We start from the raw sequence: 14,926 nt of genomic DNA on the forward strand, positions 1-14,926 counted from the left end.
AAATTTCCCTCTTTTATTTATCTCTGCTCCAAAACACTCGCTGCTAACAGACACAGCCCGTCCTGCCTTTCCCACATACCGTCATAAATGCAAATCTATGCTTGTGCTATATAGCTGGAGTGCAAACATAAAGCACGTGATGCCTCGCCTCAAAAACGGCTCAGCACATCAAGGGTTATTTTAATCAATAACGACAATGATTATGCGTAATTTTGTGGATCTCTGGAATTACAAATATGACCAGTTTGCCAAATAGCCAAAAACTGTAAAGAAAAATTAGTTATTTTTGAGATTAAGATTTGACAAATGGTGGTAGCTCAAAATATAAGCATTTAAAATCGCAGGCATCTCTCCTTGAAATTATTTTTTGTGCAAGATGTAATTGAAAACTAAACTGAATTAAATATTAGTCAATTTCCTTTACATAGCACCAAGTCACAACAGCAGTCGCTTCTACAGTCGATTCTACAATAATACAGAGAAAACCCCAAGAATCAGACAGCCCTCTATGAGCGAGCACGTGGCGACAGTGGCAAGGAAAAACTCCCTTTTAACAGGAAGAAAATCCCTGGACGAACAAGGCTCAGAGAGAGGCGGCCATCTGGGGCTGATCGCTTTGCAAATGTGTAGTATGTTAGCAAAAATGTTAATTTCTAATGAATTAGAAATAGTTCAAGTGGTTTCTCTGCTGTCCCAGCGGATGAAGGTAATGGAAGCACAGAAATGCATTACCATGAACGGTGCCCGGCTCTCTCATTTGTCTGATTAATTCTACATTTATCTAGCACGCGCACTACAATGCTGTTTAAATGTCAGTACTTTTGGACAATACAGCGATTCTTAACTGTTCATGCACCTCCCCGTTTTTCAGACCAACACAATCCACTTGCCCTGCGGTTTCTCTCTGTTATCTTTCCCGTATTGAAAACCCAGAGAGAAGCTAGCCTGACTCTGCATCTCCCTGCGTTTCAGCTTCATAAATAACAAAAAAAGTATTGAACACAGAGGAGGGTGAAATGGATGGCAGTCATAATCCTGCAGCACAGCCTGTCCTTATCTGACTGTCCACACCCTTTCAAACCTCTCTACCTTCACTCCTCTCTCTCACCCATCTGTGCACTTCCCTCATCTGTCTCCTCTCTGACAATCTCTTTCCCCTCCTTCTGCTTTTCTGTCCACATTTCCAACAGCTTCTTCTCTTCAACGCCTCACCCTTCCCGCTGACAAACACCTTTCACTCCTTCTGCTATAAGTTCGCTTTGGTAATGGCTGCTATACTGTGCGAGCGACTCCAGCAAGTCTCACCTTATCATTACTGTTCACACCCTTTACTGTACAGCCTTCCCTGTCTGTTTATAACAGGGTGTATCGACCTACCTATCAGCTTAACAGTAAAGCTTGAAATGTCAAAAGGTGTAGCAACTCGTTTGCACTGCAAAACCTGTGAGCCCGGCCAGGGCGACACAAAAACGCTCCCATGTATTTATCGGCTTGTAATTATATTTAATTGGCACACAGCAGTGAAGCCACCAATAATCACTGCATCCATAATGAGGATGACAAACTAACTAGCCAGCGCACCAACTACTAATAGCCACGAGGAGAGCGAGGGAACAGAGTGCAACATTTGAAGAACAAACAATGAGCAAAATACTCCTAAAGCTTTATCGAAGGATTAAAAAGATAAGAATAAGTGGCATAAGTGCCTTATCAGTGTTTTTTTTTTATTCAATAAAATTCTGACTTGCTGAACTTAAGTTAAGAGTGTTTTCTTTTACATGACTATTTCCTATGAGTGAGCTCGACCAGTCATAACATGTCAAATGAGCTGTGAAACTATGAGAAGCTTAAAAATATATCGACATACGCTGCAATCCTTTTTTAGAAGCCCGGACGATATAAAATCTTTTCTTGAAAGGAAATGCCATAAAATAACTTTGATTTGTTTACTTTCAGAATCCTAATTTTCATAATCTTTACAATGTTTACAATATTTATTAGTATTTATTTTATGTCTAAAATGTTTGTGGATACTGCTGGAATTTGTGAATTTCCTCCAGGGGATGAATAAAGTATCCACCCATCCATCCTGAACAACTGTAAGCTGTAAATACTTAGATGAGCCTAAAATAATATTAAAAAGACAGAGACGAGTTAAGATGTGACAAAATGCACAAAATGCAGCTCAGTTTCTTGGTTCCCAGTCTATGGGAAAATCTCTATTGGTGTGTATTTCTGAGCAAAGACCAGAAAAAGACAAACTCCTCTGCATCAATCAGAAGGACAGAAGATGCAGATATATGCTGCTTAATTTATTAGTAAATGCTCAGCCATAAATAGTCTGATCCTGAGAATGAAATCCGCTGGGGAATTCACGGGTAACTCCAGCAGGACTTTCGTCAGTATGTATCCCACAGGCTCTTGTCATGTAAAACTTGGCTTGGCTGCGACCTCTGACCTCCTCACTATTCATTTCACGGAGCTCATTCTGCTGATGCGCTCCCTGAAAAGCCACTCGGGATTAAAAAAGGTGAAATTTGCTGCTTGAAGTGCAAAACCTTAACAACCTTAACAGACTTTTTCCACATGAGAGCAAATAAATGTTTGTTTACAAAGTGTGTTTAATGACTTCCTACAACTCTACCCATCCATTAAACTTTACCCACTAATGTCAGACCATGCCTAATCTTCCACCATCACGTCAGCCAAGCGGAAAGCTTCACTGTAACCTTTGCGAGAAGCCGTGTTTCTCCCCCGAGAGGCTCCACTTCCACTGGCCTGGAAGTGGAGTCGACCACCATTTGTCAAATCTTAATCTGAAATCTCAAAAATAACCAATTTTTCTTTACAGTTTTTGGCAGTTTTTAGTTTTCTGTAACCCCGATAGGGACGTAAATTCCGCCATCGGACCCACTTGGCAATTTTTGTCTGACCGTGGAGGTCATGCACAGGGATACGCTACACCAGAGGTCCCCAACCCCCGGGCCTCGGACCGGTACCGGTCCGTGAGTCGTTTGGCACCGGGCCGCGAGAGTTGAGGCTCACGTGTGAAATGTGTAGTTTTCAGGGTTTTTATCGGTTTTCAGCGTTATTTTGTTATCGTTTACTCGGTTTTCCTGGGTCTTTTCACGTGTGTTATGAATAAATTTTCTTTTTTTCAGTACCGGTACTAGTTTTATGTTGTTGTATTTATCCGCGACACCTTAAAGGCCGGTCTGTGAAAATACTGTTGGGCAAAAACCGGTCCGTGGCGCAAAAAAGGTTGGAGACCGCTGCGCTACACAACAATGCACCAACCACGCACACGCCCTTCAGCTGCACCTCAACCAGACTTCAGAGTAGTAGAACATGAAAGGCCACACCTCGGTCACCACCATAGCTGAACACTGCATCGAGATATCATCTAGTATTTCATGAAAACTAAAACAACCTCACAACTATACCAAACTCTTCCTCCTCCTCATACTTCCTAAAATTAACCACCACGCTTGCTCAGTTCAACCTCACCCATCCCGCAAACATCTATCTGCTCACTCCTGCATCAAATTTGTTCTCTTACACGTCCCTCATTCCCTTCGCCTCTATATCGTCAACTCATCCCGTCACGCAGTGAAGTCTTAAGTGCTTCAACTGAAGGCAGCTGGACTTCTTAGATTAAGGAAATGTTTCCTATCTCACATCTGCGGTGCTTTTTCAGTTCTAAAAGGTGATGGGGGGAGCACCAGGTATTTAACTCCTAGTGGGGGTTCAGGCTGTGGATGTAGTCCTGAGAGTTGTTGACCCACCCCGATGGTCTGTGAGTCGTTAAGCTTACTACCAGTCAAGGGACGGATTCTTTGTCTTCATGACCCTTAAAGGAAGTCCAGCTCCTTTCAACTCAGCGCTGGATAACTGAGGCTTTCTCCGTTTTGGCTTCCCGTCCACACTGAGACGGCATTTTCCTCAAGGAAAACGATGCGTTTGAAACGATGATGCATTTTAGTCATGTGATGCAGTCACATGAAAAATTAAAAAAAGATAGCGGAGGCCATTATACAGCAGTTGTTTTGATTTCTCTCAATTTTGACAGCTCTAAAAAAGATTATTATCAGTTTGTACATGCTCCAGATAGCTTTTCTTAAAATTCTTTAATTCCCACTCGCTTTTGCGCATGCGCAGGACTGGAACATAAGCATTTTGGGCCGTTTCAATGTGGACGCGCAACTCTGTGAAAACGACTGAAAACGCTAGTGTGGACGCGGAGCGTTTCCAGACGAAAACGCAGTTTTCAAATCTATCCGGGCTAGTGTGGACGTAGCCTGAGAAACTGAACAGACGTCATGCTGTGAAACGCTTAGCACTGTGCACTACTGCATCATTGCACCTATAAATACACTATACATGCTGTTATTGTCCGTGTGTGTATCTGTTAAGTACATTGAGAGCACAGAAAAAACCCAAAAGAACCCAATTCCTTGATCAGAATCCAATAAAGCTTATTCTGACTCTGATGTAATGCTGCTTTAACTCAAACCCTGCTGTTTTTGACAAAGCTTGTTTGAAACATGTGAAACAATTACTAATTTTTTGTCAAAAAGCACAAAACAGGCAGTTTACTCCCATTTTAAAACAAAATAGTAGCAATAATAACAAAATGAAAAGAGATGAGTTCATAAAAGAGGTACAGGTCTGACACAGAGATAAAAATCAAACACACACACAGGTGCTCATAGTTTTCTTCTTAAATAATGCAGCAATGACTGCTGAACTGTTGACTCAATGGCTAGGATGTGTGGGTGACAGCTGGCATGATCCAATCGCAACATGATCTCTTTTTAAATAAGGTTTGGGCAAACGTGTTCACCCTATTCTACATTTCTACAATACTGTTACTGTTAATTCTACTCTCTGCAGTGTTTAAATGCTTACATATACACACAGTTACTGTCCCTCCACACATACGACTCGGTTCTGCTTCTATGCCCCAGCTTTGTTTACTATTTCCCACCGAGGCTTCTAGACTTCTGATTGGCCAACATTTCTACACGGTTAGGAATATATCGCCACCTGTTGCTTTGGCATGTTCCTAGCAGCGTTTTCCTTCATTTCTGCGTTTACATGTGGACGGGATTATTTTTTAAAACGAAAACGGAAAATCTCAGTTTTCAAAAATACCCGTGTACGTGTGGACGTAGCCTAACAGCCTGCTGTCACAGGCAAACAGGTGCAAGTTTTCAATCACAAAGAGCACACATTCCTGCTAAACTGCACAACCTGTACACAATCTATTTGCTCAGGTGAACGCATATAAATGAAAAGGACGTTTTTCTGGATTTGTGAAGCTGATGCACCAGCCAACAGCTACATTATCATAATATCAAGCTTGAAATAACATAAATTAACCCTAAAGTAAATTTACAGTTATTTCAAAAATCCGTGCTCGTGCCTTGTATGCGGTATAATACAAGGCGTATGCGGTATAATGCGCAGAGGAAAATCGAAATTCCCGCCAGCACGGACTTTATTATAGACACAATGTTTTTGCATCCACGAATCCTAATCAAGACGATTATTGTCAGGCCTGACAGACAGAAACCACTACCAGGAAATATCCCAGGGAATCCAGTGCAGAAGGATAACTGTGTCCTTTTTGCTCTAATGAAGACACAATGATTGCCAGTTTATGTCAGATCAGGTCTTGATTTGCAGTTCTACTAAAACTCAACCATAAATTAGATTAAAAAAACCAAAACCAAAAATCCAGAAAAACAAATGTGTCTCTTCTTTCTAGAGAAACAAACAAGGAAACAGAAAAATTATATAAACTCCTTTCTTTGAAAACTGAAAGTGAGCCAGCATCACTGTAATAACAGTGGCACAGGTAAAATTGGTACGTGCACACACCGCACAGGGAACAGGGAATGGTTAACTGTGATTGATGTCGCCCGGGGGGGGGGGGGGGGGGGGGGGGGGGAATGTTTCCCTCCTAAACAGCATGACCTGTGATTATCGGCTCACTTTGTTCTGATACTTAAATGACGTCACGGTGTCACATTTTGCAATTAAAACAGGGATCACTGTTACAGACAGGAAGCATGTGCAAAACTATCAAAATAAGATGCAATCTCTGATAAACCAGTCAAAAAACCAGTAAAAGTTGCAAACCTCAAAATCTGTTGAACGCTGTACTGAATTAAAATAGCGCCATCAAGCTGCTAAACCGCCAATCATGATGCACAGACAGAAGAGCTGAGCAGCGCTGGTTTAGGTGGATCTCTGAGGGAGCACCAGTAGGTTCATTTTCCACTTTACAGCCTAGACCAGCGAGAGGGCACCGGATCACAAGAAGGATCTGACCTAACGTAATCTGCATAAGTGGAAGGATATGTAATTAAATAGAGTAAAAAAGTGCCTAGTCATGTTATCTGCCTGCTTCTCAAATTCTTTGTAATCACTTTGTAATACTCAGGAGGGAAGCTGACATCTGAGAGATCCAGCTGATTGCTCTGGTATGCATATTGCTTCCTTGTCTGCTGCCGATTCTCGAGTATTGGGAAAACGTGAATTTTGATACATTTTTTAAGGCGGTATTTGAGAAGTTTGTGTCAATATTGCACAAACTGATACTCTGTTCATTACGCGTGACATGATTTAAAGCTTTCTTTTTAAGCCAGGTAAGTAACTGAAGTAACCTTTGCTGTCTGTGTGATTTGACCGCAGTGTGTGTGTGTGTGTTTTCATTGTGAAATCGACATAATCAAACACATTTGATCATCGCAGAACCGACTCCCAGCCCCACCTGCACACGCCCATTTTCCTCACCTCCATCCATCTAGCCACACATCTAGCGTTCTGCCTCTTTAACCCCATTCCCCTCCAATCAATCAACCAATCGCTTCCACCGAACCCCCCGTCTCCCCCTCCTCACCGTGCACTCCATCTCCTCTGGCTCTGGTTTGATCTGTACAGAGGGCATGTCTTTCTCGCCCTCCTCCTCTGCTTTCTTTTCTTCCTCTTTCACCCTCACAGACTGTGTCGCCACTTCCTTCAGCTCCTCCTCTTCTCCCTGCGTTGGCCGTGGCCTGGTCGCGGGCTCTTCTTTCTTCTCCTCCTCTTCCTGGACTGTGGGCGGCAGAGGTGATGAAGAAGGTGGCGGTTCTTGCTGGGTCAAGGAGCTCTGCTTGGCCGGGCTCCTCAGCCTCTTCCGGGCACTGACCGCACTCTTCTTCTGCTTTGGAGTTGACTGACACTGAGTAAGAAGAAGAAGTACAATAGATGGCATTAAAAGGAGGAAGGTGAGTTTGGTCACAAAAAGAGGAGTACAGAAGGTCGGCAAAGACAGGAAAGGGGGGAGAAGAGGTGATAAGGGAGTCGTTAAGGGGATGAAATGGGGGTGGGGAGAAATTGAGAAGAACAAGAGAGGAGGAGGAGGGGTGAGAAGAAGGTAAGAAAAAAAAGTCCAAACTTCCTGGCCAGGGAGAGGGGGTGAAGGGAGAGGGGGTTGTGTTAAAGGGTATGAGGAAGGTATGAGGAGTAAAGTGGGCAGGAGGAGAAAAAGCAGTAAGCAAGAAAGCAGAAAACAAGAGAGCATAAGAGAAAGAATGAAGAGGAGAAAAGTGCCAGGTAGGACAGGAAGTAAGACAGGAAATGGGTTAGTAGAGTTTGGAGGGAAAAGGTCATGACTACAAGCATTACCTCTACTCTGAAAGCCTGCTAAAGATAACCTCCTCTCAAAAAAATCTGCCAGAAGAGGGGGTAAAAACACAAAAACACACACACACACAAACTCACACTCTGTCTGAAAGAGATGGAAAATTAAAGGCAAAGACAGAGACAGAGGAGGCAGAGAGACAAAGGCCTAATCCTCAGGCTGCCAGTGAGGGAATGAGAACGAAAGAGAAATAACAGCGAGAGCAGGGAGGAGTAGCCGTGAACTGACCCCTCCCTCCCTTTCAGCGGCAGGCAGGCAGACACACCCTTTTCTGGAAGCTGAGCGAGAGACAAACACACACACTGAGAGAAAGAGAGAGAGAGCGAGCTGAAGAGTGCCAAGGCAGAGGGACTCACACACACACACACACACACACACACACACACACACTTTTAGAAATGTACACACCCCTTTCTCTTCTTTTTGGTCTCAATTTTCTCCCCTTTTTCCCTTTCTTAGACAGTTTCTGAGCTCTATCTAAGAATTATGCAAGTCCCTACAGATAAAACTCTCCACCAACTTGCAAATAGTTTGGCAAGCAGTACCAAAAATGTCCACAGATGTGGAATCCAGCATAATTTGACCTACATTTTTTAAGAGGTTTAGAGACAGTCATATTTTGAAATGTGTCTTACTTTTGATATGATGACTGTACATAAAGGACAGTGAAACAAAAACAGTAAAACAAGAACTTTTTTCCCCCTCCTGTCCATCACGAGCCAGATAAGAATAAGTCAAAGCGAGCTGAGGTCAGTTATACCTACAATATGTTTACAGTCATTTTAAACAGGTTTCAGTAGGTTTGGGCAGCCAGTGAAACTAAAATAATATAACAGCAAGAACCAACTGCGTTGAGTCTAGTAGTCAAGACAGTGTAACATAATATGAAGGGGAAAAAAATACAATTACATATAAAACAGCATTTACCACATTAGAAAAGGGTTTAAGACATAATTTCTGACTTTAAAAATAAGAACATTTTTAAACAGTTAATTAATTAGTTCATCTAAGGCACCATAAATGTCATATTCCTTGTTTAACTCTATATATATTCTTCAAAATGTCAAAGTTTAGGATGCAGGAAATTTAAACTAATGCACATTTATCTGTAACTTTATTAGGTGTGCCTATAATTCTCAAAAATACATCCTGCAAGAGGCAAATCTCAGGGTTAAAAATGCCTAGTTGTTGTCAGAGGTCAGAGGAGAATGGCCAGACTCCTTCAAGCCCCTAAGAAGGCAACAATAACTTAAGTAACAACCATTACAACCAAGGTATGCAGAAGAGCATCTCTGAAGCAGCGGAAGACCACACCAGATTCCGCTCCTGTCAACTAAGACCAGGAAACTGAGGCTCACCAAAACTGGACATCGTAAAAATGATGATGAGTTTACATTTCTGCTGCAAAATGAAAGTATAAATCCAACCTGCACTGTATCAGTGGTTCAGGATGGTGTGGTGTAATGGTGTGAGGCACATTTTGGCCCATTAGCACCAACTGGGCATCACTTAAATGGCACAGCCTATAACCCAGCGTACCCATCTTCTGATGGCTGCTTCCAGTGGGATAACATACGATGTGACAAAGTTCAGATCGCTCAAACTGGTTTGTTGACCACCGAGTTCAATGCACTCAAATGACCTCTACAGTAACACATCTCAAGCCAACAGGGCACCTTTGGGAGGTGGTGGAGCCTGAGATTCACATCCTGGATGTGCAGCTCGTGATTGTGCAGCAACAAGGATCAAATTCTCTAAGGAAAATCTCCAACCCAGTTCTAATAAGGTGTGCCTAACAATGTGACTGGCATATTTCAGTGTCTGTCTTTATCCTTCTATTAATACACAGCCACCAGGTCATGACCAAATATTTATATAAACGAAAGTTGTAAAAGAAGTACATCAAGCAATCTACCGCACTTCCTTTTCTTCCTCTTCGAGTTCAGCTCATGCTGACAGGTATGTGGTTAAAGGTGACGTTTGAGAAGTTTGTTTTACAGTTTTGTGGTTTTAAACAGAATGTGACTTTGTGAGATCAGCACATCAACTTCTGGTTAACCTTAATGTAAACCCAGCCGGTGACTGAAAACAACCAATCGATATCAGGGTGAAATTCAAACCCCTCTCTTTCATATTTTTTGTTCACATCTGAGCAAGAGTCAGCACAGACAGCTGACATTGAGAAAAGTCCCATAGCTAACACAAACATCATCAACAGAAACCACCAGCATTCTTTCAAAAGACGTATTAAAAACACCAGCTAAAAAGGCTTGACGTGCGTGTGCTTTCCTAGTGTGAAAATCCACCATCGAAACACTGAAAACCCACGCATTAAAAAGAACAGAAACGGGAAGTGATAGCAAGATTATTCCAGTTGCGCTTCTTTATGTAAAATTCTCACGGTGCGAGAAATGCTGAAATAGATAAACAAGTTCTCGACTTCCTGTCTGCAGCGGCGACCCTGCCGCACGCCCAGCTGTTTAATGGGAAACGCAATGCTGTGTGCTGCACAGCGCAGGGTTAGCTGTCTATGTAAAGCCAAGTGAAGCCAATCTAAATAAGAAAAGATAACAGCTGGTAGCAGCAGGAGAGATATGAAATAATATCAGAAGAAGCAGGGCAAAAATGTCAAAATAAAAGGTTTGATATATTATTTAAGCAAAATAATTAAGTATTAACAGCATTGTTGTGGTTGTTTTCACAGTGAGGAGAAGTTTCTCTCAGTCTGGTAAATAATTAACAAGTTAAACTGCCAGCAGGACTTAATGACAACGCTGGAGAGCACACTCACCAGCACATAACCTAAAACAATCCATCATACGTTATGTCAGCATAGCAGAGAAAATATTTTACATTATCGAATGCAGTGAGCGTCGGTAATTTAAGCATTACGCCACCGAATTCTTCAGAATTCAAATATTTTTCTGACACGTAACTTGTTGAAGTGTGCTGAGAATCGGACACATTTGCGCTCTGCCACACAGGACAGTAACAATTACATCATCACTTGATGTTCTCCTGTTTTTTTTTTTTTCAGCCTATGAGGGCAAACAGAGACTCTAAGGCCATGGTGGTGTGTTTCAGGCTGGCATGTGACCCAGCCCCAGCGGATTCCACAGCGAGGTGGGGCCTCGGCCAATCAGCCTGGGTGTGGCTGCAAGCACAACCCCTCCCACACAGACACGCACACAGAGGACACACACTGATCTCTCAGTTCCATTGTGAGGGGACAGAGCCCCCTCTGTGTCTCTAAACAAAGGTAAAGGCAGCTTGATGCCTCACCTTCCCCCCAACTGGCAACCCCCCACAAAGCAAGAGCCTGAATTTCACCAAACTCCACCCACTCATACAGTTTGAAACAGCGTTTACTTTATTGGGCCTGGAGTTGCTCAAGGCACTTCTCTGTGGTATTTTTGACCACAAGCTTCCTTTCTAAGCTTCAGAGACCATTTTTGACCTTAAACATCACACAGGAAAATCCATCAGAGACCACGAAAGAGGTTTGTGCACCAACAAGACCAGAAAACAGTCAAGGATGCTTCACAGTTACATCACAGTTTACACTTTGACTTATTTCAACAGTTGTTGTTGTTTTCCTGATTTTTTTAACCTTATGTAAATGACAAAACTCTAAGAATTTCTTTAAATTTACACACACTACTCATAAACTACTCGTAAGCACATTTACATTTTAACTGCAGTTTAGATTTCATGAATTAACAGTATGCGCTGTGAAAACTGGAGCAATGTAGCCTATTTAAAAGCACAGAGAGCGCTAACAGCGACATCAACAGTCTGTTCCAGCACACAAAGCCTTCCTTTACACCTTGTGCTTTAACCCTTTATTTTGTTTTCAGTTCACTAGTTAGCAGTTTGGTCCTGTGTTTTGTTCTGAAGAGGCCTCATTATCATCTATTCTCTTCTGTAAATGGGCACGTTTCCAAAAGCCATTCAAGGCAAACTTGTCCTTTCAGTTCGACAGAAATAACAAAAACTCTGCTCAATTAAATCAGAACATTTGTGAATTTGCTCAACAGAAAAGACCATAAACAAATGTATTTGTAAGGTTGATTTAATTTGCCAAATTACATTTGTGGACAACATTTAACATATTTTGGGGAAAACTTTGGCAACTAAAAATGTATAAAAACTTCAATCCAGCTAAATCAGATTTGGTGGAGATTGTTGTTTTGGTCTACTGGAAAGAGCTGAAGGATGCAGACTCCACATCTTAAAGGAAAAACTCTACAAGCAGCTTTAAGTCACACACACCTCAATTCCAACTCTTTATTGCATGCCAAGGCTTGAATACAAACACCTGCAGCTGCTACTTGGCTTGCAAGTTTTCTATCAGAGCACAGAGGGTAGATTCAGATTTTTTGAACCCTGGGACGTCCGATTAAAGTCAACTTTGACCAGCCAGTTGCACCAAATTTAAAAAAAAATTAAACCATACCTGATTGAGTAGGTTTATTCACAACAATCTAGAGTTGCCAGCTTATTTTAGTCCAAACGAAGCAGCAGCGACCTCAGGGGCATAAAAGTAATGTTACCTGGGATGTTCCAGAGCCTGCAGTTCCTCTCGTCCAACTTTCCAGCAGAAATAAACATGCTTACAGCCTTGTGCATAAAACTCCCCCTCAGGACAACTACAAAAGATAAAATTTGTTTCACCTCTTTTAAAAAAAAGGCTGAAGTTCAGCATTATTAGGGGCGTGGCCACCTTGAGTGACAGGTAGATGTCTTCTCCTCACATTAGTTTATCCAAGACACTGAACTAGACCTGTCGTTGACTATATGTGCGAGATGGTACCTTTTGGAGCTAACACTGTCTGCTAGCATTAGCTGACAACGTTACACAAGAGTTAAAATTAGAAGCTTGAATGATGATGTCGTGATCACTATGTCCATTATTCACATACAGTAGAGGTTTGAAACAGGTGGCCTAGGGGGACCAGAACCACCTATCCGGCTCACTGGATTGCTTTGGAAAATGTGAATGTTGCCAAGAAACGAGGTATAAATATGACACTTTGTTCATAATGTAAGTATGTCAAACTTACCAAACACATCACCCATGGCCTGGCGTTACAGGTTCATTTGATTTACTGCAGCAGCATTTCTTCCAAATGTAGAAAACCTCAAGCATATTATTGAAATTGCACTCCTCTTTCTTAAGGCATCTCAGCGATTCACTGTCTACTTAATATTCTTCATACTTGCAGGTGGGTTTTAATATGCTATTAAACAACAGGTTTGATATGTCGCTCACTATGTAAAAATTGAGTTTTACACAATAATACGAAAGTTATACATTGCAGAACATCATGCTACAAGCACAAAGCCTTGCATTTTGCTCTTCTGACTGGTTTTTCCTTCACAATTCTTAATTACTTGTTAATTAATGCCTAAAGAGTAAAAAGCACAAATCGGATCGGAAAAGTACTGTGCTGCAACCAGACCTGGATTAATCATGATTTGCAAATAATTCGTTTCCGTTTGTTTTAAACCCAATCTGGAGCTCCAGCTGGGCGGAGTTCATAGCTCTCTAGCAGTTCAGACTGCACCATGTGAGGAGTAAATTACAGGGGGACAAAATAATTCAATTTTTTAAGCATTTAAACTTCAGTTCTTATCCTTCAGCTTAGAAATCACACCTACTTTATCACTGTGAATAGACTGAAGCAAACACTGAGAATCTTTTCGCAAATCCGACTTGATCCACATCTGCTCCCAGACGAGGCAGCAAAAGAGGAAGGAGCTCACAGAGGGGGCCACGAGGCGTGTGTGTGTGTGAAGAGCAGCACTAACAAGGAGTGATAGTGAGATATGCACATGTTGTGTGTGTATAAATGAGGAATGACAAGATGCCTTTTTGTGTGTGTGTGTGCGTGCATGCATGCATGCCTCCCCCACCGGAGGAGGGGTCCCACTGTGGAGTTCCAGGAATTTAAAAAAAAGGGGTGGGGTGGGTGTGACCCTGTCAGCCTCTGATCCTACCACAGGAAGTCAGGGTGGGGGTAGAAGAGGGACCAAGAGGATTGAAAAACAGACAGGCAGATTGTGTTTTCTCCTCAGACTCTGTGACACGTTGTAGATGAGAAAACTGCAGCGAGCCTTCCTGTGACCCGGCCCACATTTAAACAGAGCTGATTTCCGAACAACAGCATAATCACACGAGTCATTTCTCAAGCAAACAACTGCAGGGCACAAAAGTGACTAACATGAGTTACTACAAAAATAGAGTTGGTCCCACACACTAAAGATAACTGGTGCCTGTAGTGCTCACCAACTATATACCACATAGCTCGTTTCCCGAGCTTTATATACCCTGTATCGGGGATTAATCCTAACTGGAGGCATCCTTTTAAACTGTACTCAATCAAGGTTATGCATGATTAAAGATCAGACCAACAGACTCTGCTATAGCTGCTAGCTGACACAGTGTGTACGTGTGTATAGGTTTTCCTTTAGAGTGTTAGTGACTCATTCATTATCACATAAATATGATTTTAAGTCTAAAATCTATTTATATGTTAGCACTGAGAAACAATTCTTGCCATCTGGGGCATGCATGCATATAGCCTACAGATGTAGCGTGCTAGCTAGCCGAGCTGCTTTACCTGATGTTAAAACACCAGACACTCGTTCAAAAATGGTCACTTCAGGCTCCAGAAAAACAAAATTGGATCTCCACAAGGACAAACTCCAGACTTCAGAAAGGTTGTCGCGAACCAGTGAGTGATGTCATTTCTGCCATGTTCAATGGTTTATTCACAGTCTATAGTTAGGCTACGCCTGTTCAATTGCTTTTTAATATTATCTATTAACTAATTAAAATGGGGAAGAAAAGTGACTTTGAATGCGACGTGGATGTTGGTGGCAGACGGGCTGGTCTGGGTGTTTCAGAAACTGCTGATCTGCTGGGATTTTCCCACACAATCATCTCTATGGTTTACAGAGAATGGACTGAAAAACAGAAAATGTCCAGTGCGCGGCAATACTCTGGATGACAATGCCACGTGATGTCGGAGGTCAGACGAGAATGTCGAGACTGCTTTGAGCTGATAGGACTGCAATAACAACTAAAATAACAGCTGATTATAACCAATGCATGCAGAAGTGCATCTCTGAATGCACAATGTATAAATAAATGGGCCACAGTAGCAGAAGACCACAGCAGGCGCGCCTCCTGTCAGGTAAGAGCAAGAAACCAAGGCTACAGTTCACATGGGC

The 14,926-nt window shown here is 42.2% G+C and overlaps 1 protein-coding gene across 3 annotated transcripts in view; it reads right to left on the bottom strand.

Moving 5' to 3' along the window:
- klf8 (Kruppel like factor 8) overlaps nt 1–14,926 on the bottom strand; it is an 85,869-nt gene that overhangs the window by 30,742 nt on the left and 40,201 nt on the right. For all 3 annotated transcript variants that reach the window (XM_082549933.1, XM_082549932.1, XM_082549934.1), the window contains one exon: nt 6,908–7,228. In XM_082549933.1, the coding sequence (XP_082406059.1) occupies nt 6,908–7,228 (321 nt within the window). The remainder of the gene's footprint in view (nt 1–6,907; nt 7,229–14,926) is intronic.

This window comes from Aulonocara stuartgranti, assembly GCF_965226115.1.
Source record: "Aulonocara stuartgranti genome assembly, chromosome: 10".
NCBI lineage: Eukaryota > Metazoa > Chordata > Actinopteri > Cichliformes > Cichlidae > Aulonocara > Aulonocara stuartgranti.